This window comes from Grammomys surdaster, unplaced genomic scaffold (genome assembly GCF_004785775.1).
Source record: "Grammomys surdaster isolate TR1022 unplaced genomic scaffold, NIH_TR_1.0 126131, whole genome shotgun sequence".
Lineage (NCBI taxonomy): Eukaryota > Metazoa > Chordata > Mammalia > Rodentia > Muridae > Grammomys > Grammomys surdaster.
The window spans coordinates 4141373-4169068 of NW_021620939.1; the positions used below are offsets into that span (position 1 = coordinate 4141373).

The following is a 27696-nucleotide window of genomic DNA, read 5'->3' on the forward strand; positions in this document are numbered from 1 at the left end:
TATTCTATTCTATTCTATTCTATTCTATTCTATTCTATTCTATTCTACTCTACTCTATTCTATTCTATTTTTTTTTTTTTTTGCACAGCTCAATAGCCAGCAGCTAGCTCTATGATCTTCTTTCTCTAAACTCCCCAGTGCTGGAACTACAGATGTACACATTGTAGTGTCCCCTTCTATGTGCATACTATATACACAAGGAAGTGCCTAGCTATTTTTATGTGGATGCTGGGGACTCAAACTCAATACTCAAGTGCTTCCAGATACTGAGCCATCTCCCCAACCTCTCAGATCTGTCATCTCTCTTCTTTGAAGATTTGGGGTTCTATTCTGTATAACTTGACCCTTCTTTCTCACATTCATGAGTTCATCCCTTCAGTTTCTATCTCTCTAGTTTCACAGCATTGGGAACATCATGATCTCTGTGATGTCAAGAATGACCCACACAAATGACTTCAATATCTAAATAGTTAAATAATTAACCAACTAAATCTATATCTCTGGGTCCATCCCTTGAGTACTTTGCCATCCATCATTTTGCTTATAATTGTTATATTAATAATGATAATTCATATATATATATATATATATAATGTCATCATAATAAAGCTAATTCATATGTCCTTGGACTGGTCTTATCTCCTATGTACATATTTTCTCTTCCTATATACATTACACATTATGAGCCCATGCTTTTATGCCTTTCCTTTTACCTTGGGTATGAGATGTCCCTCCAGTCCCAAGGCAAAACTATTACAGAAGTTCCTCGCCAAAGATGCCAGTTTTCTGATTCCACAGACCCACTCTACACCCAGATCCAAGTTCTCACTAACCACTGACGTTTTTGACTATAACATCCAGATACTCACGACTATGGTTCCTCAGGAACTGGATCAGTTCACAGGGCTGCAAAGTTTGAGAGAGACAGAATAAACATGAGTATAGAGACCTTCTGGTTGATATGTTTAGTTCCTGATGAACTGGAAGTGGTTTTGTTTTCATGAATGAAGAGATACATACGGAATAGATAGGTTGCCCTGCTGTGCCTTTAGGACCCTAAGGGGGGAAAAGAGCAAGTTATTGATTTGTGAATTATAGTTTTTAGTAACAAAAATTTAAACCCATCTTCCTTTCTTGGACATAGAAATGACAGGTGTTTAAAGTATTGTGGGGCCTGGTAGGTCAATTATATTGTGCTGTTCCCATTCATGTCAAGCACTATGGAGCCTGGTGGGTCAGTTACAATGTTATTCCTATTCACATCAAGGTTGTATACTATTTTTGGTTTGTATCAAAGATGTAATCCTTAGAAGAAATTTCTCTTAAGGAGTCTTTTAAAAATATTTTTTCTTTTTTTTTTAATTTGTAAGCAGCAGACTTTCTCCACAGGGCAGAACAAAGGAAATAGATGTACTGAACAGACAGAGGTAGATTATCTTACAAATTAAAATGCAGTAAGCCACAGAATATATAAAAGAACCAAAGTGCTTAAAATGCAAAAGGCAATAAGCCTTGGTATATATAAAAGAACCAAAGACAATTGCATAGCAATGAGATTTACACAAAAGAAGAGCATACATGCTAAGCTCATAAATGACACAAGGCTGAGGAACAAAGGAATATAAACAGCCGGAGAGAGAGTTTGCTGTGAGATTATGTCTCCTTGTAATGTCAGAGGCGTCACCCATAAAGTTTGATTAACATGACTGAACAAGGACAAAAACCAATAGAACATCAAAGTAAATAGGGGAAAGGCCCTGAGCCTCAACCCACAGAAAATTATAGGCAACTGAGGAAAGCTGGAAGTTGGAGAGGTGGCCCTCCCTAGGGGGCAAAAACATCACTTGGATGTTCAGTGCTAAATAGTCAGCTCCAAAAACATGCATATAGGTAGAATAATACAGACTGAAACTGAACAGGCTTTATTTAGGAATACATATACATATATGAATACATGTATATATGGTGTATACATATATGTATTTAGTAATATATATTAGGAAAATTTCTATATCTCTATCTCCCTCTCTATATATGCAATAACAATTAAGGAACATAAAGGTCATAAATTTGGAAGTGAATGAGGAAAAGTATATGGGAGGGTATAAAGGGAATAAAAGGAAAGAGAAATGTTGTAATTACATTAGAATCTCAGAAACAAAAGTAAAGAAAGAAATGGCTGGGTGAAATCAAGCAGAGATGACTTCTGGAGAGACATCAGCTCTAGTTCTCTTCCATTGGAGTCTTTACGTTTGCCTCTCCTTCCCCTTCTCCTTTCCCTTCCCCTTCCCCTTTTCTCCTTCCCCTTCCTCCTCCTCCTTCCTCTTCCTCTTTGTTTTCCTTCTCCTCCTCCTCTTCCTCCTCCTCTTCCTCCTCCTCTTCCTCCTCCTCTTCTCCCCAGGATCAGGCTCCTCATTAGCAGAGGCTTTTAATGTGTTAACTAGCATGCTCGTCTCAGGGGAAAGATGCTTATATACTCAAACTCAAGCATTCCCTTGGGCACTTGCACCTCCAAGATGCTTAAGCAGAAATGTCAGTAAAGCCAACCTCTGTTCTAAATGACAACTGAGTTACTTGTCTGACCATCCATCATCCATCCATCAATCCATCCATTATCTATCCATCAATTCATCTATCACCCATCCATCAATCCATCTATCAATCTATCCATCAATGCGTTCATCAATCCATTCATCAATCCATCCATCATTCATCCATCAACCCCCTCGATCAATTCATCAACCACCTATCCATCTAGCCATGCAACAATGGTTAAAGGTCTGCTAAGTGCTAGGATAGCCTGTGGTATGCTTCTGATTTAACCAGAACTATGCGCTGTCCATGGTTCTACCCAGTGGAGAAGTCACTACAAGTCTTGAAAGCTCAGCCAGGAAAGAATGTATGACTTCTCACACAGAGAAACAGTTTCTGGGTAACACCTAGAGTAGTAGCTACATTTTGCAGGAGTCAAAAGTAGGAAGAGTTTGTCCCAAAGAGAGAATTTAGAAGTAACTCTACAGGCTGGAAAGATGGCTCAGAGGCTAAGAGCACTTGCAGAGGACCCAAGTTCAGCTCGCAGCACCCACCGGCAGATCACAACCATATGTAACTCCAGTTCTGGGGTATCCAAGGCCCTTCAACTTCCACTGGCTTCTACATGCACATAATGCATAGACAAACACACAAGCATGCACATACATCCAGATACACAAGATAAATAGTACAGTAACTCCAAGCAAGTTCTTAACAAAGGCTAAGAACCAAGAACTGGAGACAAAGGCCACATCCCAATTCAGACTAGTTGAGCCAAGCACAAGACTGAGGTGTAGGACACTTTAATTACATCCCTAAAACCTGGAGAAGACATGAACCCAGATAGAGAAGACTGCCCCAAGATTAGCTGCTCTCCCATTCCTCGATGCATATAGCAGAGTATCCTTTACAAATTATTATTGTATTCTACTATGGAGTCACTTGGCCAGGAAACTATAGGCAAGTTTTGCTTTGCTAGATCCAAAGTTCAAGAATGCTTTAATGCCTAAAGCAAGATAAACATTATTTTATGTACTCTTCACAATGTTGCCTGGGTCTCCTGCACACAGTAGGTATCAGAAATATTTAGTTCTGCCCTGACCTCTGCCTGGGAGAAGAGAGACACTGAATCACCAACTACTTGAGAAGAGGTGAATCGGATGCAGGTCTGCCTGCAGAGGCATGCCTGGCTCTGCCTGGAAGTGCTTCCAGGGATGACATTTCTCTTGTAATTGAACCAGAGTGGAAGTTGTGGTTACATTTCCAAATCTTTCTAGAGTCCAAATAAAGGCTAAAAAGGCAACAAAAGTGATTCTGGCAAACTCTGTATGTCAACCTGCTTTGATTCTGGAACTTTCAGGAGACCTCTATGAAAAGCAGGCAGGCCTATGCCTATTACAAAGGCTTCAGTGATCAGTCACAGCAACGGAGTATCTGCACTACTCTTGCAGTTTATAGCATCTCCTCTTGGTCATCTGATCCCACAGCTACCTTTTCAGCTAGGACAGGGACATGTCATACTCTTCTTAATAATAGACTGAGAGACACAGTGACTGGCTTCTTGAACACGGTGCTTCTGTCTTGAAATTCTGCATCCGTTTCATTGGGTATACCAGAAACCACAACATGCTGATCAGTTCCCATGTATACTCACTTTCCGACCAGGAGGGCCTTGAGACCCCTGAAGTCCACTCCTGCCTTTCAAGCCTTGAGAGAGCTGAAAAGAGGAAAACACAAAAATGTAGCTTCTACATTTTCTATCCATGGAGACTATCTCAGGTTTTAATTTCATATTTTATATGTGCCAGTGTTTTGCCCATACCTTCGGACACAGACCATGTACATAAGTACCCACAGTGGCAAGCATCAGACCCCCTAGAACTGGACTTACAGATTACTGTGAGCCATTATGTGGGTGCTGAAAAGTGAACCCGGAACCTCTGCAAGAGCTGCAAATGTTCTTAACCACTGAGCCATCTCTACAGCCCTACAGTTATCTTAGTTTAAATAAGGTGTTATAGTTTTCAAAAATTTTAAAAGAATATCTGGACTAAGGCATATAACTCTGTATGAGGGTGCTTACCTAGAATATATGGGTCCCATCCTTAGTATCATAAATAATAATGGTAATAATGAATAACAATTTAATTAAAAATAAAAGATAGCAATTTGTTCATATCCATTAAATTCCTTGCCTATAACACAAGCTAGTGACCCTTAATCACTGACGAACATCCATCTCCCTCTTGTCCCCTTTATTTAGTGGCATACATGACTCTGACACTGGCTATAAACTTAAATCTAAATTAGTTGTAAGCTGGGATTGGTGCTAAGGGGGGAAAAACAAGGCACACAAAGATTGTGTAAAAGCCTCTTAATCTATAAAGACCAAATAATAAGGGCTGGACAGATGGCTCAGAGGATAAGAACACTTGCTGTTCTTACAGAGGAGCTAGGCTTAGTTCCTGGCACCAACATGGTCTCTCACAACTATATGTACTCAGAAGGATCCAATACCCTTTTTGGATCCCCAAGGGCACATATTGGTACATGTGCACACATGCAAGCAAACATCTATACACATAAAACATAAATAAATACGTGTGTTTGTCTTATTTCAATGTGTTTGCTTCATTATATTATGTTCCCCTTAGAAAACTGCTTGTTTTCTAGTGAGAGGCAGAAAGAGGGTGGATCTGGAGGGGAGGGTAAGTGGGGAGGAACTGAGAGAAGGAGAGGGAGAAGAAACAATAATCAGGATATAGTATATGAAAAAATCTATTTTCAGTCATATTTTAAAAATAAATATTTTAAAATCAAACAATCAAAATAGCTTCCTACATACAAGATGGTAGATGAGTAGTCTATGTTTACTCCCAGACTCCAAGTGATGGAGAGATACTGACAAATTATTCACAGCCTAGGGCAAAGGGCCTGTTCAAGTGCATCCCTTCCACACCCAGGGAAACAGAGGCTTCAAAGTCAATAGATGTCTGTCTCAGCCATTTGTACTTAAAAGGCTAGTCCTCTTGCTACTTAGAACACTTCAGTATCCTCCCTTAAACCAGTGCACCGCTTCACCACCCAGTGAAATCATCAGACAGCTCCTGGGACACAGGGAAGATATCTGCTTCAGTTCTAAGAGTGACCTGAAGTAACCAAGTGTGTCACTAGGTTCAGTTCTGATAGTCAGGAAATATAGGCCCTAAGAGGGTGTGACCAAGGACACATGACTAGTTTGTGGCTTCCAATATCCCCTGTGGAATCAAGATTCCAAGATTCAATTTTGAATGAATCAAAATTGTACACATTAATCATCACAGTAAAAAAAAGCTGAGTTCTACAAAAGAAATGCCTATTTTTTTTCTGGAATCATTGGCTACTTACAGTCAGTCCCTTGAACCCTTTTGGTCCAGGCCCCCCAGGAATTCCAGGATCTCCAGCATCACCCTGATCACATATATCAAGATATTAAAATCTTTGCTATGAAAAGATTAAAAATTCTCTGTAATCAATACTTAAACTGATCTTGTCATCATCATGTAATGAAGGCTAATACAACAATAAATACATCTTGACATAAATTCAGAACTAAACTATTGGCATAGCTAGGTATTCTCAAAACTACTTCCAGTACTCTAATAATCCAAATATTTATACATAAATATCAATTCAGAGATCATCCAGTTGCTAAAAGCAACCAGAGACCACGCTAGAAAACACAGAGTACTGACTACCTTAGGTATTAAAGAACAACTGCCTAGTTCTATGAGTTATTTCTGGAAAAACTGAAGCTGATAAAAGTGCTAGTGGCTCCAGACTGAGGTCCTGAGTTCAATTCCCTAGAATCCATGTAAAAAGCCAGATGTAGAGGCGCACATCTGGAATGCTAGCACTCTTGTGTTAGCATCCCTCTCCTTCTCACACACTAAATTTCTAAAGTTTAAGAATGTATTTAAAAGTCGTGGAAGCACGCATAAGACCTGCTCAAATTCAAGCCAGGACAAAACCCCAGCATGGAGGGGGACAGATGGGAAGTTCTACGACTCCCTAAGGAGTTAATGGCAATTGATAGCGTTCCGGGGATGGAGAATCAATTTTCTCTAAAGGTGCCACCCTAGGTATGTTGACCCCTGCTCCAGTGGAAGGCCACACATCTAAGAGTATAGGGCAGTGCAGGCTGTATCTGGGGGTTTGTTTTTAAGTGGGAGGCGGGGTTCAGTGGGCATAAAAGGGGAGTGGATCTATGAGAAAATAGGGGAGGGGTTAATATTATCAAGATATGCTGTACAAAATTCTCAAAGAACCAACGAAAAAAGAAAATAGCCTAAGATGTAAAAATAAATTTTTTTTAAAAAGAGGTTTATTTAAAGAAATTCAATCTGACTTTGGTAGTAGTTATTTATTAATATCACATCGATCAATAAGTTGTTACATTCCTCCCTTTATCAATAAATCAGAAAATTGATCCTCTGTAATGAGACCTCTTTTCTCAGAGTTATTTATGTAGCTTCTTCCTAACCTCTTGTTAGCCTCAGGTAATCCATCAGTGAAGAACACTTTTCAAATGTTCTGAAGCTTGGCTGATCTCCTGCAGTTGATCCATTAATTACTCTACCTTAGACCCAGCCGTCTCTTCTTGATTGAGACATAACTGGGACAAAGCCAGGCTGGGGTTTGGGAAATCATAGTACAGAACCCTAGCATACACTGATGCAATGAGGCCAGCTCCCGCTGAAGTCACAGGCTGTAGGCATGCAGACAGATTATCTAATAAACACTGAGAGCTTTGCAAGATGTTAGACAAGAAGACAGTATAATTAGGTTAGACTTCGGGGGCAAAAATCTAGTGAACATGACATTTGTGGTCAGTTGACAGAGAGAAGGTAGAAATAGGAGACCACTAAGAAGAAAGTTGGGATTTTCAGGAGATGGGAAGCAAAGTCCAATGATGCTGGATGAATAACAGAAACTAAGGTGGTAAATGAGACCACCAGGCTGGAGAACTAATCCAGACGGCTGCCTGGAGGTTAGGGATCAAGGTAGGGATATGGGGTGAGGTAGGCAGGACATCGGGCAACCAAGGGCAGGATGTGATAGATTCTGGTATAAAGAATCACAGGGTTAAGATAGCCTTTCCTAGTGAAGCCCAGGGGAAGCAACCGACCTGCGTCCCTGCTCCTCCCCACTTCCTACCCTACCCAGACCAATGGCTCATCTCATTTCTCAAGAAGACCTTGGTCATGGCAAGAGAAAAAAATTCATATGTGCCTCACCTTCTGCCCTGGGTCCCCAGGGAATCCTGTCGGGCCCTGAAATTTTCAGCAGAGAACATACATAAGTCAACAGACCATTTATTTCCTCCACACCATCATTTTGATTTATCAATTGAGAAAATAATTGTTTTTGCATATTTACCTTAACTCCTTTTCGTCCTGTCTGACCATAGCCTGGGACGCCATAATCTCCCTGCAAACACATCAGTTAATTTCAGTTTCTCAAAAGCTATCTAGATGGGAGGTTAGGAATGAGCTATGGATGGTGGGGGTTCTTGGTTCCTATTATCTCTTTTCTACTGCACTAGGGATTGAACCCAGAGCCTCTTGTATGCTAGGCAAATGTTCCCCCACTGAGCTGCAATCCCAGCTTCTCATTCCTAGTGTGTATCCTGCTTCCCTGGCTAGCTCCACTCTACAACCGCTGCAGGAAGCAGGGGGATAACTGCTCTAGCTTTCTGCACTCGCCAATTTCTTACCTGGAAAATTAGGAGTTGATCTAAAAATATATATATATATGACTGAGGAATTCAACCAAAGACAAATAGGGCTGGGGAGACAGCTCAGTGGTTAAAAGCACTGGCTGATCTTGCAGAGGACCTGGGTTCAATTCCCAGTACCCATATGGTGGCTCACAACTATTTTTAGCTCCAGTTCTAGGTGATCTGATACATAATGGCCAGCACATGGTGCATATACATACAACCAGCCATTCATTATACTGACATATAAATTAAAATAAAGAAATCTTTTAAAAATGAATTATAAATGGTAAACAGGTGTTAGTGGGGAAATACGTTCATCCTCATTTGTTATCAAAACAATTAATGAGTTAGCATTTTTTGCCAATAGTAAAAAGGAAAAAGAAAAAGTTACAATAGCCATTGTTTGTATGGAAATCCTAAAAGGTAGTTTCTCAACCTTCCTAATGCTGTGACCCTTTAATACAGTTCTCCATGTTGTGGTGACCCACAACCATAAAGTTATTTCATTGATAGTTTATAACTGTAATTTTGCTACTGTTACAAATCATAATGTAAATATCTGGCATGCAGAATATCTGATACGTGACTTCTAGGGGTTGTGACCCATAGGTTGAGAACTGTTGCCTTAAGACAATCAGGCTCCTGCATATAACACATTGACCCATGTAGTGTTTAAATCTCTCTAAGAGTGCTTGAAACTATATCTCAAAGGCCTAATTAAATATATACTTATCTGACTTAGCTATGAAAAATTCTTGAGCTTTCTACACAGAAATTATATATAGCATTAGAGACATAGCTCAGTGGTAGAGCCCTTGTCTGGCACACATGAACCCCGGGATTCTATCCCCAACCTTTAACTCCTTCAAAATAATTCACTGGTATGTTGTTTATGACAGTGAGAAACTGAAACAAATTAAATATCTAATAATAAGAGATCAGTCAAAAACACAGCCTGTGCCCAAGCCAAGTTCTGCTGCTCATCCTTAGTAAGCCGATTAAAGAGCCAGATTACTAGCAGGAAGCTCAGAAGGAGACTTATTTACTGAGGCCACACTGGGAAGAGGGGTAGAGAGACCCAGTGAACCTTCGGGGGTGTATTCTGAAACTACTGAAATGACACCATGGAGACATAATGACCTGGGGAAGAGCTGCTGGCAGAAGGGGACCCTGGGTGACGTGTTTTTATCTTTACTCTGTCTAGGATGTTAAGGGTAAATACCTCAAGATGGCCAGAAGACGATAATGTTTCTTTCCACTGCTTCCCACGTTCAAGCCTAGGAAACTTAAATCACACCCTCCCCCCTTTTCTTTCTCTCTTGCCTTTTGAATATTCATATTTTCAAACTGGATCACAAAAAGACAGGCACGTTTCTGTTTGTCTAATTTGAGATGGGCTCTCTTGTAGTTCAGGATTTCACTTTCTGTTTCCAAGTTCAACCCTTTTTACATTTTATATGTAAGATTCTGTGGCCTGGTGTTTGCCTTTTGGTGCCTGCCTTCTTTTAATATTTCCAGTTGTATTTTTCATGTTTTTATGCTGTGTCTGTCTTCCTTTAGTTTATGTAACAGCCTACAGGTTCAATCATGTTGCCATATGTGGCAGGGATTCCTTATTTTGAAGCCTGAATAGTATCTCATCACATGGATATATCACAGTGGTTTTATGCTGTCTGTCCACGAATGGACACTTGGGCTGATGCCATATCTTCGCTATACTTGGTAGATTTTCTACTATTTAACACCCACATATAATTTTACAATTAACACAGAATGACTCTCCTTCTATGGGCTGTCTCTATGCTGGAATTTTGGCTCAGTAGGAGCAAGTAGGCCATATGAGCCATAAAAGGCAGGAACCTGCTCCTTGACCTCCTCTGCTTCTTGTCATCCTAGGGTTTTGCAAGGAGAGAAAGATGCACTGTTTTGTGGTTCAACCAAAATGAATGTGCATGCCCATGCTGGTTGTTAAAATATTGAAATGCCCCGTTCTCATTCACCTGTTACTTTTTCTACCTTTACCTCACCTCCTTCACATGCACACCCCACCCCCAGACACACAACCCAAAGGTCAGGTGCACAGCAAAGCAGCAACAGATGGAGAACTGGCCCACATCTTTCTACCCCAAGTGCTGGGCCCATGCCGTCCCCATTTCCCCTTGCCTCAGAACCAAGTACTCAAAGCCTCATACCTGTTTTCCTCGTTGTCCAGGGGTCCCCACTGGTCCTGGGCCTCCAGGAACTCCTGGTTCCCCCTAGTCAAAGAGTAAAAGAGGTCAGCAAAGTCAAACATGCCCCAGGCAGTTCTGTCTGTTGAGTGAGAGGACACAAGGTCCTCAGTGAGCAGCCAGCACTGGGTAGGGCTAGGGTTAAAGACACAATACAGTCTACCCAGAAGATAGCAGGATACACAATAGTACAGCTGAGCTCTGAGGACTTTTTAAGGCTGCATAGTATTCCAGCGTGTGTGTGTGTGTGTGTGGCGTGTGTGTGTGTGTATATGTACACATACCACAATGTTTCCTGTTTCCCTAGTGTCGATGGACTGAAGGAAAGGGTAGGGTAGAATGTTTACTCCAGGGAAAACTGGCTCATTTGCTAGTGTATTTACTCACACAATATTTGCTTATTGTCCCGGAAAATGAATGACTCGATGTGATAAATGTAGTCCTGCCCTTGCTGAGCACAGTGTGGTTAGAAAGAGAAAGAATGAGGTGGACAATCACAGTCCTGTGTGTTGCGCCTCGGCCTCTTGTGAAAGCAGAGAAGAGACTCAAGGGTCCAACAAGGCTTCCCAATGAGAGACAAAAACGCTGGAGCCCAGCGAACTTTGTGTTCGCGGAGGAAGGAGCAAGGGAGAGAAAGAGTGACTCTGGGAGAGGGGAAGGGTTGACTCTGGAGAAGTGGGGTGGGGGTGGGGGGCCAGGGAGGAGCTGAGCCGAGAAACCTTCGAATTAAGTAAGGGAAAATGCAGAAGACTGTGTGATCTTCTCTCCCCTTCGCAGGCCCAGGGTTGATGGCCAAATAACACTGTAAGTAAGTTGAAGGGAGACAGTCTGATAACATGTGCATATGAATTTTGCAATGATTGCCACAATCATATTAACGCATCTCTTACCACTGCTTGCTAATATTGTTCCACTTGAGTTGTATTTTTCTTGTTGATATGAGTGTATGTATGTTCAGATGCGTGTGTGTATGTGTGTGCGCGCACATGTGTGCATATGTGGAGGTCGGAGGTCAACATCAGGTGCCTCCCCCAGTCACTCTCATTTTATTTTGTGAGACAGGCTCTCTCAGGAAACCTGGGGATCATTAATTCAGCTAAACGAGCTGGACAGCACCTCTGGATCCCCATGACAGCAACTCAGGTCCCCATGTTGTACAGCAAGCCCTTTGCCAGCTGAGCCATCGCCCATGCCCTGTCTTGTGACCATAAAAGCTTGACGACTTTCCCAGTAGAAGACTGACAACCTAGTTTTCTGGACTCAGTATATAAAGAAACGTTAGATCCTTGGCTCAACAATGAAAGAGTCAAGGTCTTTACTGGAGAGCAGATAACCCTGGAGGGCACTGCTGTGGCCACATAGACCTCAGCCCCTGGAGGATGAAAGCAAAGAGGTCTGGTGGGCCTGAGGCTAAGTGTTGACTCCCTGGCTATCTCCACCACAGCTACCTTAGCCAGAGCAGGCCTGGGTGAGACCAAAAGGTACACAAAGATGAGTTCAAAAAGTGTCCATTCCACTAATCTCAGTGAACAAATTCATTCCTGCTCAGGGAATATAGGAGCTAAAGAGATTTCTCAGCAGTGTTTTGTGATAGCCAGGTAACTGCCTCTCCTTGTCATCAGGACAGCCTCCTAAAAAGAAGCCACAGGGAATTCTATGCTCAGGGGATGGAAAGAACACACTGGTAGGATGCAGGTGGGTTGAGCATGTGAGAAAATGCTGCTGCTTTTGTTCCCAGTATTTGAAACCAATAAGAAATAATGTTTACCTTTCTCCCCGCAAATCCAGGTCTTCCAATGCCGCCTCTGGGTCCTACTGGCCCAGGAGAACCCTGAAAATAAAGAGTAAAAAATGAAAAGGCACTGTTACAGCAATTCCTGGAAACCCACCAGGAACAAGTTACCAACTCACATCTTTCCCAGCAGTCCCAGATCCCAGAAGGCTTAATGGGAGATGATGCAGTGAGCCAGGGGAGAAGGTAACCTAGGTAATGGACCATGACTCTGCATCCACCAGAAATTCACTGGTCCATAGGGGACCTTGAGGGTCAGGGGGAGGCAAAAGGCTTGACTCAACTAGCACAAGTGAGGGGAAGCTCACTACAAAGTTAGAAAACAGCGCACCACACTGGCACATGCAAGTCCCAGAAAACTACAAATACATCCATCATGGTGTAGAAGGCATATTTCAATTTCTCAGTCTAAATCTGGGCATAAGCATCCCTCACCAACCTTCTAGGAAGATATAACTGAGAACATTCAGGCATCCCTTGCCTTCTGAGCTCTTATTGGCAGAACGGAAGAACTCAATAGCACCAAGAGCTTTGTACAAACCTCTCACCATCCAAACTCTCATTCCTCACTTGGGAAACCCATTCAAATGCTGAGCTAGAAAACCAGGCTTAGGAATGAAACAGAACTATGTAAGCATGTATCTTTGCACTGTCAAATGTCTGTGGTCAGTGGAGAGGCAGACGCATAGCACAGAGAAAACTTAAAAGTGCAGGAAGAGCAATTCATTCGCATTAGACATGTCCATCATTTGGTGACACTTTAGGTCTCCAAATGCTTCCTTGGGCTGAGGGAGTGAGTCTGTGCTTTCAGAGTAAAAGATCACCAAAGGAGAAAGACAAATGGGTCAGCGAGGTGTAAGGGATCTGAGCTGAGCTAAAAAAAAAAAAAAAAAAGTATCCATAGTAACCAAAAAAGATGAAATAAATGTCCCACAGATAGCATAAAATATACTACACATTTGGGCATTTTGGAGTTAAGAACAAACTAAAGACATTGGCCCTAATGTCTTCAGGTCACTCACCTGAGGTCCCTGATACCCTTGACTTCCTTTGTCTCCTTTCCCACCACGATTTCCACTTGACCCCTTTTTGTTGGGAAAACAAAAAACAAGACAACAACAAAAACTGATGTGCTGTGATGTCAATGAAACCCACTCTCTTAGTAGATGCTTTTGAAACATCCCCATGGAGACAGAGCGATGGTCTACACCTTCAAGCAACCTTACTGTTGCAAGATGAAGGTCCTTTTTAGAAGAATTACTGCAGACAAGCCCAGACACAGTGGCACAGATCTTATTAAGGGATTCTCTGCCTTGGCAAAAGAGTCTCATCCTTCTTTTACAGAGAGACATAAAAACAGATCAAAAGGGAAAAAATAAACCCACGAAGAAAGAGACACACAAACAACCATTGAATGTGTTTTATTGACGGTTCACTGGACCAAGGTGCTTTCTCAATACAGAGAATGTATTGTGTAGAATACAGGAAATGGTAGTTTCAAGTTGGTGCTAAAGAACACACAGTGGCAGATGTCTGCTGGCTGAATGAAAGTTTATCTCTTAACCATATTTTATGTGTGGGTCTCACAGAGTTCTCTTGCATAGCTGGGGGGACTAGAATTAAAATGGCCCCTGCTTAGCAGAAAATCACCAAGTGAGCCTCAAGGCCACTAGTATCCAAGGATCCCAGAGCATCTGAAATGACTGCCATCTCACACTCAGCCCCAAAAGGATCTGGGCAGGTCTAGGCTGATCCTATAGTTACTCAACCTGGCAAATGTACTAGATCTCAGAAAAAATCAAGAATATCCAAATTCATTTAGAGTTAATAATCTGGAATTTTCTCGAAGAAAAATGAGGTCCTTGAAATGCCTTAAAATGGTCTTTTCTACATAGACTCTTTCAACAAGTCCAGGTTTAGAGTGAGCTTAACACATAGTGAGATTCACACAATGACAACACCCAGGTAGGACAAAGCCAGCCTCAAGGGATAGTCATGGCTTCTTCCAGGCAGAGAAGACAGATGCCCTCACCTCTGACATCTGTACCACCAATGGCATTTGGAGACTGCTGGCAGCTCAATGTAAAATAATAATAATATATTATTGAGCTGTTAGTTTTTCATTCTTACCAGTACCTAGGCACAATGCAATGTGAGCACAGAGTGCACTCTTCCCCTCTCAAGGGTCATTATATGAGCTGCAAATGTTGGAACAGCTATGATGGAACAAAATCAAAATTCAGAATTATCTCCCACAATGGGAAATGCACATGGTAATGTATGTCTGCAGATTGATATTTTACCAGTTGCATATATTTTTTTAAATTGCTATTATTTATTTTTAATTGTGTGTGTATGTGTGTGTGTATATGTGTGTGTCCGTGTGTCTGTGTCTATACACTTAAGTGCAGGAACTCAAGGAGGCCAGAAGAGGTTATCAGATCCTCTGGAGCTGCAGTCATAGGCTGTTGTGAGTCACCCAACCTGGGTGTTAGATGTCAAACTCTGGTTCACGGCAAAGTATTTGTGCTCTTAACCACAGAGTCAACTTTCCAGCCCCTCGGTTGTGTGCTTTTGTACTGAGCTGCCTGCCTTCTTATAAACAGAATGACTCCACAGTATTTGCCCACGTTTATGAAACACCCAGCATACCTGTGGGCCTTGTAGTCCTTCAGGTCCCTGTGCACCTTGAGGCCCCGGGTTTCCTGCTTGCCCCTAATGAACAAGAGTTTTCAGTATTAAGATTTTCTCTGCATGGTTCCCATAGATCATTTGTTTTGTCTGCCAGGCTCACCCCTTACACAGCCTGGGATCTTATTGTTCCTAATGTCAAGAATGAACTCAAGTATGTTTCTAATTATCATAAAGATAGGGGTACATAGGATAAACTCAAACATACTGTGGTGGTTTGAATGAGAATGGCCACAGAGACTCACTCATATGTTTGAATGTTTGCTTCCCACATGAGAAAACTGTTTGGGAAGGATTAGGAGGTGTGGCCTTGTTGAAGGAAGTGTGTCACTGGGGGTGGGCTTTGAGGTTTCTAAAACCCACCCCAGACCCAGTCTCACCCTCTCTCTGCCTGCTGCCTTACGATCAGGAAGAAGCTCTTAGCTACTGTTATAGCACCAACCTTCTGAAACTACAAGCAAGTCTCCAATCAAATGATTTCCTTTATAAGCTGCCTTTGTTACAGTGTCTATTCACGGCAATAAAACAGTAAGACACAAATTTTGTTTGAAAATGCCATAATGATATCAAATATTTAGCATGCTAATTAAAATCAGAATTAAAAGAAAAAGAAAACATAGAAGGGATACCTGGAATATATAACTAATAATAATAACTTGAGTGAAAGCTAAGAAGCAGCAAGAATTTTACCTTCTTTCATGCTGGTTCCCAATGCATGTGAAAGTCAATCAAGGGTGTGATAGCTAGGGCTGCTCGTGTTCTGTTTGTTTGTTGGGAGGTGTTTCTGAGGGAGATTTTCCATAGTTGAGCCTGTCCTATTTCTGGAAACTAGCTAGATAGCTGCTTGTGTTTCCCACTAGTCAGTGGGGTTCATGTCCAGGACTGGGCATCCTTACAACATCCTGTCAAATGCTATTTACCCAGCACCACCTACATAGAAGACATGTTCACAGTCCCCTACCACAAAGAACAAAAAATGAAAAGAATACTTACTGAAGGACCCTGGGGCCCCCTCCAGCCTTCCATTCCCTGAAACACCAAAGGCAAAGCATCAGTCAGTATGCCTAGACAAAAGGACGGTCCCTAAGGCAAACCAGGCTTTCCCATTCCTTGCTCATAGAGAATTCTCTGGGAGCCTTGGCAGGGCAGGTTTCCCATTGGGTATTTTAATCATATTAACATTTAGGGGATTGATGGCAACCCAATGTAAAAGTCACTACAGCCTCCGCCCCAGTCTGATACTCTCTGATGGTTATCCAATGGGCTATCTAGAGGTCCAAATCACCCTGAAGAACTATCTTCTTCCCTGCAAACCCCTGAAGCACTGTGTGCTGAGCAGAGGGAAAAATAAAATTTCTAGACACTGCAGTATGTCACTCGGTGCATCACGTGAGCCTAGCAAAGTTTGGCTCTGGAGAATCCCTTGAGGTATAGCTGCTTCTTTGTGTGATCTAGATGCTACTGACCAAGTTTATCACAATAAAGCCAGGCTGGTCCCTCAGCTCTGTCTGCCTTATCTGAGAGTCAGTTCATGTCACCAGTGCAAGCTCCAGGAACAGAGGAGAGCCAAGAGGGACTATGCCTTGGACCCCAGATCCTAACTTATTTTCCCCCCTCTACAGAGATAAAAATCCGCTGCCATTAATCTCATTGAAGAAGCTGTGGAACACTCCCAATCACCAACTTGTATTGTATTGTGAAAACCAACCACAAATATGTTAAACAATTGCATTTATTCAATTATTATGAAGGAGTTGTTTCAGAACTGCCATTTTCTCTGAGTTGCCCACCTCCTACAATTCCTTAGGTTAAATCACCCAACTATCCTCTCCATCAGGTATTAAATTTTTAAAATAGCCTTTGGGGAGAAGTTATCCTTAGTAACTCAACAGCTGTCTTGTCTCTGGATATGACTAGTTAATGCTTTTGACGTAGGAAAATGGAAAAGATTGAAAAGCCATTGAAGGTGGATATTGTTGGCATAATTTCACATTCTGTTCCCATCAGAAAGCAAGGAAAAGGGCTAGTGTGGGGTCTTCCCAGGTACATGTGTTTGCTGCTCTTGCAGAGGACCCACTCCAGGGGGTTCACAACTACCTGTAACTCAACTTCCTCTTCTGGCCTCCATGGGCACCTGGATGCAAGTGCACATATACACACACATGCACACACATGCACACACATGCACACACATGTGAAAAACAAAAGTAAGGATAAGCTGGTCACAATGGTACATGCCTATAATCGAATCACTTGGCAGGCCAAGGCACAAAGACCTCGAGTTCAAGACCAGCTTGAGCTACAGGATGAAAGAGACCCTTTCTCTCAAAAAAGGATGGGGATTGTAGAGAAGAAAGGCTGAAAGGAAGAATATTTATTTTGTGTAATTGTTTTTGTACAACATTGTCCTAAGAGGCACAGCCTTAAAAGTATCACACTCTCTTGCCTTCAGCCTCACTATTTAAAGCCTAGGTGGCTCAAAGAAAATGTACACTAAGCTTCACATAGTCATTAGGAGCATAGACTCTAAAGTGAGAGCGTCTGAACTCAAATCCCAGCTCAGTCACTTACTAGATATTGTGACCTAGGGCAGGTTACTCAGGTCTCCTTGATTTGTCTGTGTCTAATGTGGATATGATGATATAATCCACCTGGCAGGTGTCTTATGGGCTTTATCGAAATGAGTATTTAAAAGTGATTAGATGAGGGTCTGCTACAAAACAGATGATACGTTAGAAGTACAAATGTTATAAAGACTCTTTACATGTGGCCACCGAAGGCCTTGGGTCTGAAATGTGGCTTCCTGTGTGGTTGTCATTATATTGAGCCATTGTTTTAGTAACAGCTGTTGTGATGATTAATTTATGTAGGTTGAAGTTCAGTCACACAGGGAACCCATGCCTGGGGTTGGGGTGTGTTGTTTACAATCCATTATCCACTTAAGATGCTCTGAATCTCACGACAGAATTCTGGCCTACATTGGAAACATGGGGGAGAGGGTAGAAAAGCCCCAGGTTGCTTGGTAATGAACATGAATATGAATGTTGCCTTATTTAATTCCAAAGAAAAGAAATTGTAAAGCAGGGAAATAGTTCATAGAATATAGAGATGAAGCTGAGGTCCTTCTGTCCTTATAGTGATTTAAAAGGTACAGACTATGTCCAAGGATTAATCTCTACCTACTCCCCAACAGCTCTGTTTTTAAAGTGCATGATTTATGTGTCAACTATGAACCTATTTCAAACTAAATCCTTTTTCTCTTGAGCCAATAGATATATTTATCTCTAAGATTCATAACACTTAGCTCATCTCATGGCTCTGCTGCCTTCCCACAATCAAATCTTAATCCACTTGAGTCTGGAAAGCACAATCCTAGGGAATGGTCCCAGAAGCTTGGGAAGCCCAGCCCTCTGGCTTAGGATCTTTGCTATTCAGGATAAACAAAGGCAAGATGGGCTAGGATGCAGTCTCTGTTCCCAGGAAAAAGGGCAGCAGGCTGCTGCCTTCAAGGGATGAGAACCATCCAACACTCAGAAAAGAAAGCCAAGTATTTTCATTTCCTCCAAACAAATTAGGGTGAAACCCAGGACTCTGAACATTCTTCACTGTGATCATGTCCATGCTGAGTATGAAACAGAGGAGCTTTCAACACAAATATAATTTCTGGGCCGGTTGTGGTGGGGACACCTATAATCCCAGCACACAGGAGGCAGGGGTAGGAGGAGGATTTTCTGTCAGTTTGAGGCTAGCCTGATCTACAAGGTGAAATCTAGGCCAGCCTGGTCTATTCATAGTGACTTCCAGGTCAGCCAGGGGTATGTGACAGGACTCTTCTCTTCCTATCATCTCTAACTTCAGTAATCCACAAAAGGTAATGTGGTTTCTTGGTTGGTTCTTAAAAATTGAGGAAAATCTAATGTCCTATTTGGGGGGAGGTAGGATTGATATCATGAGATGCTATATAAGCTATCCCAGGGCTTCCATTGTCTGCCAATGTTGGCCCTAACAGCCAGGGTTTGCGATTCCATTCAGGAAGAAGCCACTCCTGTTCTCTCTTCCTACTGTCAATGTGTAAAGACCTTGAGATTACGTCCACCCTGTCCATAATGTTCTGGCACAGCTCCCAAAGCTAAGTTAGGAGAGGAGAGTGTGTGTGTTCAAGGTATCAGCTCTCTTCAAAGGCATTCAGAAACATCTTGAAGGTTAAAGGGCTAAAGCAGACAGGAGAATGGTGTCTCTTAGCCACAGATGATTTTGCCTCCCACAACCAGCAGCTGAAGACATTTGGCAGTATCTGAAAAGACATTTTTGGGTGTTACAAATGGGTAAGCAGATGAGCAGAACTTGGGAGCATTGCAAGACAGTCCTCCATAAGAAAGAATTCTCAGGCCCAAAAGGTGAGTAGCATTGAGATTTTAGAATGCCTGCAAATGTACCTTCCAGGCACAGATCTGCTGTCTCCACGTCCCTGTGTCTATCACAAGTGATAAGGATGGAGAGAAATATCTGGGATGTACTCACCCTGCTTCCTCTGGAGCTGGGACTGCCATTTGTCCCCTCCTGACCAGTTCTCCCCTAGAAACACAATAATTTCCCAAAGCTGTAAGTCAAAAGCAGGTTATAAGTCCTGAGTAGGTTATAAAGCTGTCAGCGTGAAATATCAAATGTCATTAAGAGAGCAGAATAAGGGAGTCATGCTGGAACCAGTCTGTAGAGGACAGTGTTGGTAAGATGGGCAACAAGGACCAGGATAGGGGTAGCAACATGCTGTAAATAAATGGTGACAAGTGAGGTATATTATCATTTCCCAGAATATTAATACCGTCCCTCAAATGTATAGCCTACTTCAGACACACCTTCTTATTTTCTTCTATCTATAGATGACTTGGTGGGTGTTTGTTCATACACCTCACTAAACTTACTTAGCTCAACAACAAAATCAGTCAACTTATCTACGTAACATAGATCCAATTACTTGTCTTCCTCGTTCTCCTTTGGTGCCCTTCCGGCCTTTCATGTCGCTGTCTCGTCCTGGGTTACCCTAGGAGATGATTTCAGAAATGATTAGAGACCAGAAACACCAGAGTGAGGGAGTTAATTCATCAGTTTAGACACAAAGCCTTGTTATAGAGCCCAGGCTGGCCTTGAACTCATGGTTGCAGAGCCCAGGCTGGCCTTGAGCTCACAGCTATCGGCTTGCGTCAGCCTTTTAAGTTCTAGGATTACATGTGTGTGCCCCATCAGGCTTCCTTTTTCTATTTCTTCCTCTTTTTTTTTCTTTTTTTCTTTTCCTTGTGTGGTACATGGGATTAAACCCAGGGCTTAGAACACATCAGGCAAAATTTCTGTCAGTGACAGATTTTTGAGATGGGGTCTCACTAAGTTGTTCAGGCTGCCTTGAACTTGAGATGCTCCTGTATCAGTGACCTATACAACTGGAATTCAAGGACGGTGCCACTAGACCCTTTTTTTTAATAGTATAATATTTAAGAGTTAGGTGGGCTTCAGCAGTCTCAACCTGGGGAGTCATGACCCCTTTGGCAAATCTCCATCTCCAAATATATTTACATTACAGTTCATAGTAGTAGCAAAATTACAGTTATTAAGTAGCAACAAAAATAATTTTATGATTGGGGGTCACCACAACATGGGGAGAAGTATTAAAGGATAGAAACATTAGGAAGGTTGAGGACCACTGGGCTAATTCAAGCTAATGGATGAAGTATAAGAAAAATCTCCAACTTGAAACTCTTAAAAATAACATCTGCTCCAGATGAGGGCGATTTGGTGACTGATGCAGTGTTCTCAGAGTCCATGTTGTTCAGTGACTTTCCTGTAATATGGCTTCACTGAAGCACTGGCCCAAACACTGCCGAGCCAGTCCCTCAGATGTGGAATGAAAGCCTCCTGTAATTGAGTCTGCAAGAGAGTCTCTTACTAGGGATATGGGTCTGTGGTACAGTGCTTGCGCACCAGGCACAGGGACCTGGGTGTGAATCCCAGTGCTGTTAAACCCACAAGCAAACCATGAATAACCAAGCTCTGGGACGCAATGTCTATCTGACAAATGAAACAAAGGAAGCTTTCACGATAATAAGTTGGAAGTCTCAACACACTGTGAGAATCCATGCAGTGGAAGTTTAGATCCCCGCTCTAAGCCTTTAAAATAATCAGTCCAGGTCAGATTTGGATAGATTTTCCCCCAAATAAGAAATCCCCAGGTGACAAACAGTTCCTGCCCAGCTCCCAAGGCCAGCCCTTGCCTGTACTTCAGAGGAAATCAGTAAGAAGAACGGGAGCTGAATTGTGCCAAGATAAAATTTAGAGCTAAGTAGGATCTAGTAACTTACAGGATCCCCTGGGAAGCCCTTCTCGCCATCTTCCCCAGGAGCACCTCTGGAACCTGGGTGGCCCTGAAAAAAATGGATGGATGGATGGATGGATGGATGGATGGATGGATGGACAAACAGACAGAACAAAATGAGCCTCTGTGTTACCCTGTAAGCGGCTTTTATAATGGCATTAAATGCCAAGCAGTACACTTAGAGAGGATAACCAATCGGGTAAAATAATTCCTGGTTTTCTGCCTCCCCCAGGTGCCCTTAGACTGCCCAGGTTCAAGTTTAAGCCATGGCCAGCCTAAGAAACAGGAAACCTTCTCGTGGTCGAGCAGCACAGGTTTGTGCAATGGGACGTTCAGCAGTTGGGAAAAATGCCTGTTCCCCTCGCCATCTCTGGCTATGCAGCACTTGAACTGTGGCTAGTGAGACAGAGGGTGGAATTTTTTTATTTCAATGAATTTAAATTTGAGTAGTCACAAATGGACATTGGCTGTCCTAGTTGGACTGTCTAGCAAGTTTAGCACTTCTGTTCTCCAGAAGAAAGCTCACCAGGGGTTTTCTACTGTCACCTCAAACAACTTTCCAGTGAAATTTACCCACACGTGGGTCCCTGGATGCATTCTGACTGATTCCCCAGTTTCTGCTGCCCTATATCCCTAAGCCAGGGTTACAGTGGGACAACAGAGGTTTCTAAGGAGCAACAGGAAGGCAGGCTTTACTCTGAATAACCTGAGGGTGGCTTCTTGCACCAACATTGCCTCGTCTGGCTGGTCCCTGGATGTACTAATATATCATGTGCCTGTTCTTTTTATGACTGCTGTGTGTCAAAGCTTCATCATCCCATCTCGCCTCAATCACTACAGCCCTACCCCTAAGTCTTGCTTATATCCATGGCAACTCCAACAGTCCCTGAACTACTTCCCAGTAATATTTCTGAAACAGAAATTTGATTGCTTTCTGTTTAAACCCTTCTGTGCATGCACACGCACACAAGCAAGCATGCATGCACACATACATACACTTATGCACACATGCAAGTGCACACACGCATATACACACACACCCTCTTGGCTCACTGGACCTGTCCAACTCTCTTCTTACAACCTATTGAAATCCATCTTCCTCCACCTGAACTCTGTTCCTTCCAGGCAGAGCAACTGGCAGTTCCCTCAACAGCAGGTGCTTGCTTACCCTCGATCTAGAATGTTCCTCCTCCACATCTATGCCTTGCTACCTGCAGTTCATTCCTGGTTTCAAGGAAACTTCCTTGACACCCCCACCTTCAAGCTGACTCGTCCTAGCCATTTCTGTGTCTTATGGGACCCTTGAGGGTGAAGATGGCATGTGGTCCACCCACATCTCTGGATCCTTGACAAATAATTCTGTATCTGGTATATTAGAGATGCTCAAAAATATTTGATAAATAAATGGGTCAGAACATAAAGGTAGAGCTAACTGTGGGGATGAATTTAAAATAAGCAAAGTATTTCACTATGATTTATAACTCCAAAGATGCCCACACTGACTTTTTCCATTCTCTTTGGTTTTGATGTTAGGAAAGAATACAAAGGCCAGTAATAGCTAAACATGTTCACTTACAGACCTCTGAAAAGCAGAACTGCAGAAAGACCTCGCACAGTGAACTGTCCTAGCTGGACATTCTTGGAGCTCGCATAGTAGACACGGTGGCTTGAATAAGAAACTTGCCCCCAGAGGCTCATATATCTGAGCTCTTGGCCCCACCCCAGTTAGTGGCACTGCTTGGGGAGGTTCCTTTAGAAGGTGGAGCCTTGCTGGAGCACATCACTGGAGGCTGCCTTTGAGCGTTTATGGTCTTGCCCTGTTTCCCATGCCCCTGTCTTTCCTGTATATGAATGAATATGATCAGTCAGCTTCCTGCTGGCTGCCATGCAGGCCTTCTCCACCACATGAGGACCCGGTCTTTCTGGAACCATAAGCTAAAACAAAGCCTTTACTTCCTTAAGTTGCTTTTGGCCAAGGAATTTTTATCATGGCATCAGAAAAAGAACTAATACAGTAGTCCGTGTGCCCCAAACAGAAAAGTGTCATCTTGTTTGTTGGCAATGGACTTTCATTATGTGACTGGGATGGCTAATTTTGTCAACATGATTGAGTTTAAGAAACATTGAGGACCCTATAAGACATACCTTTAGGAGTGTCTCTGAGGGTTGCTGGCCAATCCCAAAAGGTTTAAGCTGAGAAGACCAGACCTACCCTGACTGTGGATGCCACCTCCCCATGGGCTGGGGTCCTTGGCTAAGTAAAATAGGAATAGGAAGAAAGGGCAGAGCATTGGTTGTCCCCTCTGTTTCCTAGTCAGTCCATGCACCAGGACCCTCCAACCACCGTGCTTTCCCCACCAAAATAAACTGTATTCCTTTGAACGGTGAGCCAAAATACACTTCCTCCCTTAAGTCATTTCCTGGGAGCTTCTGGGTGATACCAGGCATTTGGTCACAGCCAGAAGAAAGGTAACTAAGATGGTGGAGAAGTTCACTGTCAATTTTATCCCCAACTGCCAGCACAGCCAAACAAGGCAGGATCTGTCACCAGGACTACGTAATTATTGAAAAGTTACCTGAGAGCCAGGGTCACCTTTTTGTCCCTTTCCCCCACGAAATCCGTAAAATCCCTAAACAAACATAAGACAAAATCTCATTTAGAACAGTGAGCCTCAGAATGGCTTCATTAGAACTCAAAAAAGAAGAGACAGGAGGCTCACGTCTTCCCCATCCAGTCCGTCAAGCCCATCCTCTCCGTGTTCTCCCTGAGGGACGACAAGAGTCAGCAGTCAGTAGAGCTGGCAACAATACTAAAGCAGCCAGGAGGTCTCTGACGTGCTTGCTAGGAAATGAATCCGAGGTAGGAGGTCAAACTTGCCTGAGATGGAGATACAGTACCTGAGCTCCCGAAAATCCTTTGACTCCCTGCAAAAGATTGAACATCTGTCACTGCAGGATCCCAGGCGGAATGGGATTCTAACTCTGCAGCGGGAAGCAGAGGTCTCCCTTGAGAGTGTTGTCTTGCATTATCTTTCTGATTACTTCTGCCCACACACCCAGATAAAGGTTACAAGCGGAATTAAATGATGTTGGAAACTCATCTACAAACAGAAGAGGAAGAGGAGATGGGAAAGAGATAGCAATTGAGAAAATGGGAGGAGACAGGAAGTTGTCTTGGTGAAGTGAGAAAGAGGCGCCCAGTGGAGGCTTACCTTTTGACCTCGAGTCCCCGGGCATCCCATGATTCCTCTGTCTCCTTGAAGCCCAATTTCTCCTCGTCTTCCCTAAGAAGTGAATCCAAACATATATCCAAAGTTATACTTTTGCCACAAGTTGTCAGCTGTTTGCTCTTGGAGCACAGACAGCTCCAACTTGAGACAAAGCGATTCCTCCTGCGGTCGGTCCTCCGGCTCCTCACACTCTTTCCCTGTCAGCCTTCAGGCTTCGTTCCCTCATGAGTCACAGATGGGTTGATGGTGAGCACTGCTGCTTTACCCTCTCATCAGACAGTGCAGTCTAAGGCTCAGAAGTTACTTTGCCTTCTGGCCACAGTTTTAATTGCTCAGTGATCCCATGATATCATGCCCAGGGCCCTGATGCTACCCTGGGGAAGTCAGCACTGCTGCCACAGAAAAGCAGATCAGTGCCCAAGGCGAGAGCTGATGGAAACAGAGAGGGAGACAAATTACTGCGAACAGAGCACAAAGGCAGAAGAGCCTGTCCTGGGGCTGGGGGAGGCATCAGTTGGGAGTGTGCTTTCTCTGTATGAGTAAGGATCTGAGTTTAATCTCAGAACCCACATTTTAAGAATCCAAGAATGGTGGTATGTGTTTAATCCCAGCTCTGGGAACAGGGCACAGAGACAGTGGAAGCCAGTTCTTCTTGCTGGCTGGCCTATCCAGATCCAGAAACTCCATGTCAGTGAGAGACCCTGTCTTAAAAAAAATAATAATAAAGTGCAGGCCAGGTGGTCGTGGTACATATGTTTAACTCCAGCACTTGGGAGGCAGAGATCTCTGAGTTTGAGGTCAGCCTGGTCTACAGAGTGACTTCAAGGACAGCCAGGGCTACACAGATAAACCCCATCTCAAAAAACTGAATAAAATAAAGTAGATTGCTTCTGAGAAACAATACCTGTGGTTGACCTCTGGCATGCACACACACATACACAGATACACACATACATAAACATACACACAAACACAGAGAGAGAGACACACACACAGATACACACACATATGTAAACATACACACAAACACACACAACACACAGACACACAGACACACACACACAGCCATTCCTCACAGTATAGGTCTGTCCAAAGTCAGACTATCCACACAAGAAGAATATATAAGGTCAATATGTTTCTCATTAACCCTAATTTCCCCAGGAAATATTTAGAAACAGCCAAGAGCCAGAGTTAAACACATCTAGAGAAAACAACCATGTGCTACTTAAGTGTGGGGACCCACTGTCTCTGGGACCTGGGACCAGTATGTGATGGATTAGGTAGATTAAGTTATAGGCTGTGAGTAGGCCTGTAAGGAATATTCTTGATTAGTTTAAGTTTTAAAAAACAAAAACACACACACACACAAAAATCCCACCCTAAGATATCACACCATGAGATAACACTTCATGGATGTGGGTCCTGGGTTGCATTAAAAAAAAGAAACCTATCTGGAGGAAGGGCTGCCTAGAGAAGGGAGGCTATCTGGAGAAGAGGCTATTTGGAGGAGGGGGCATCAGCAAGAGCTCTCTCATCCCTCTCAGCTTCCTGACTGTGGATGCAATGTAACCAGATGCCTCAGGCTCCTGCCCTGTGACTTAACCACTGTGATGATCTCCTTTCTTAAGATGACTTTGCTGGTTTTTTTTTTTTTAGAAGAACAAGAAAACTATCTAACACAGCTTCTGCATGAGGGAAGGGGCAAGTTATCCCTCTTTCATCTGTCTTGCTTCCTTTCCTCTGAAGATGGAGCAGGCCCTACCTCCACAACCTCAAGGTTGTTACCCACAGCCACAGGGCTGAGAGGACCTCGGGCTTCACTCTTCCCCATGGCCTGAACTTTCAGCCTGCTCTGGGCCCTCAGCAAGGCAGAGAGGTGACTCACCACACACAAAGGCATGTGGATACTAGCTTGGCAGGGTTTGAGAGACTCCATGGGGTACAAAGTGAGCCAGGGAATAGATTACCTTAGAGATCCTTTCCAAGTAAGCTAGGCTGGCCTTGAGTCCTAGAAAAATTATCAGAAAGCTAAACGTCCTGGTCAAGGCCTTGCTTATAGGCCAGTCCTTGGAAGTCTCATTTCAGAGCCTGAGCCTTTAAGCATTATAGACATGAGCTGAGCACTCCCCATGACTAGCAAAGCCACCCAAGGGGCTTCAGTCTCTCCACATTCTGCTCAAGGATGACAGGCCAAGTGAGAGCTCTGGTTTTAGAGTCAAATATTGAGGCTTCCAAACCTCTGGGCAGTGTTCAGTCACGAAAGTCACGCTCTTGGGGACAGCCTACCCACTTCCTATCCTTGGAAGGACATGAGCCTAAAAGGAGCTCCCTAGCAGATAATCTGCTACATCCTGTTTAGAGATGCAGAGGAGAATTCCAGGCCCCCAGCATTGATTTAAAAACAACAACAATTCAGTCCCTGATATGTGAGCTGTTCCTGTCCACAGCTTAAAGTTAATGAAGGGGAAGAAAAGCAGCCCCTTCCTCCACAGCACTATTTAAAAAAGAAAACACACACACACACCTCCTCTACCCCATAAAGCTTTTCATAACAAAGAAAATCAGTAAGTGTGGGTTCATGGGGAGGTTGGGGCAGTGCTGACTTACAGGATCTCCATCCTCTCCCCTGTGTCCTCTGCTGCCTTTCAGACCTGAAGAACCCTAGGAGGAAAGAGAGAAGGCCATTAAACCATCCTTTGTCAGTTCAAACTCATGAAGGAAGTCATTAGGCATTCCAGGCTAGGCCCTTCCTTGAACATTGGACGGACTTTGTGCCAATAAGGCCATGAGTTGCAAAGAATCCAACATCTGCAGCTGGCCTTTTCCTTGGCCTCATCTCTGAAGCCCCTCAGCAGAAAGAGATCCTTCTGGTGATGGGTGAGGGGCCACTCTTTTATCTGTGGTCATCAGTTTTTAATCTGTATTTTTATTATTTTATGTATGTGCTGGCAGGTTTTAATGTCAACTTGACACAAGCTAGAATTGTCAAAGAGCAGGGAGCCTCAATTGAGAAAATGCTTCCCTAAGATCAGGCCATAGGCAAGCCTGGAGGGCATTTTCTTAATTGGTGATTGATAGGGAAAGGCCCAGCCCCTGTG

General features: G+C 43.2%; 1 protein-coding gene across 1 annotated transcript in view; it reads right to left on the minus strand.

Annotated features, from left to right (window-relative positions):
* Nucleotides 1-27696, minus strand: part of Col6a5 (collagen type VI alpha 5 chain) — a 103748-nt gene that overhangs the window by 36562 nt on the left and 39490 nt on the right. Inside the window, exons 13-31 of the mRNA XM_028756689.1 lie at nt 27206-27259; nt 24581-24652; nt 24267-24293; nt 24089-24133; nt 23945-23998; nt 21355-21417; nt 19980-20045; nt 19526-19579; nt 15998-16033; nt 14966-15028; nt 13336-13398; nt 12290-12352; nt 10486-10548; nt 7951-8001; nt 7809-7844; nt 5920-5982; nt 4187-4249; nt 1021-1056; nt 870-906 (exon numbers count right to left, since the gene is read on the minus strand). Of these exons, the coding sequence (XP_028612522.1) occupies nt 870-906; nt 1021-1056; nt 4187-4249; nt 5920-5982; nt 7809-7844; nt 7951-8001; nt 10486-10548; nt 12290-12352; nt 13336-13398; nt 14966-15028; nt 15998-16033; nt 19526-19579; nt 19980-20045; nt 21355-21417; nt 23945-23998; nt 24089-24133; nt 24267-24293; nt 24581-24652; nt 27206-27259 (1009 nt within the window). The remainder of the gene's footprint in view (nt 1-869; nt 907-1020; nt 1057-4186; nt 4250-5919; nt 5983-7808; nt 7845-7950; nt 8002-10485; nt 10549-12289; nt 12353-13335; nt 13399-14965; nt 15029-15997; nt 16034-19525; nt 19580-19979; nt 20046-21354; nt 21418-23944; nt 23999-24088; nt 24134-24266; nt 24294-24580; nt 24653-27205; nt 27260-27696) is intronic.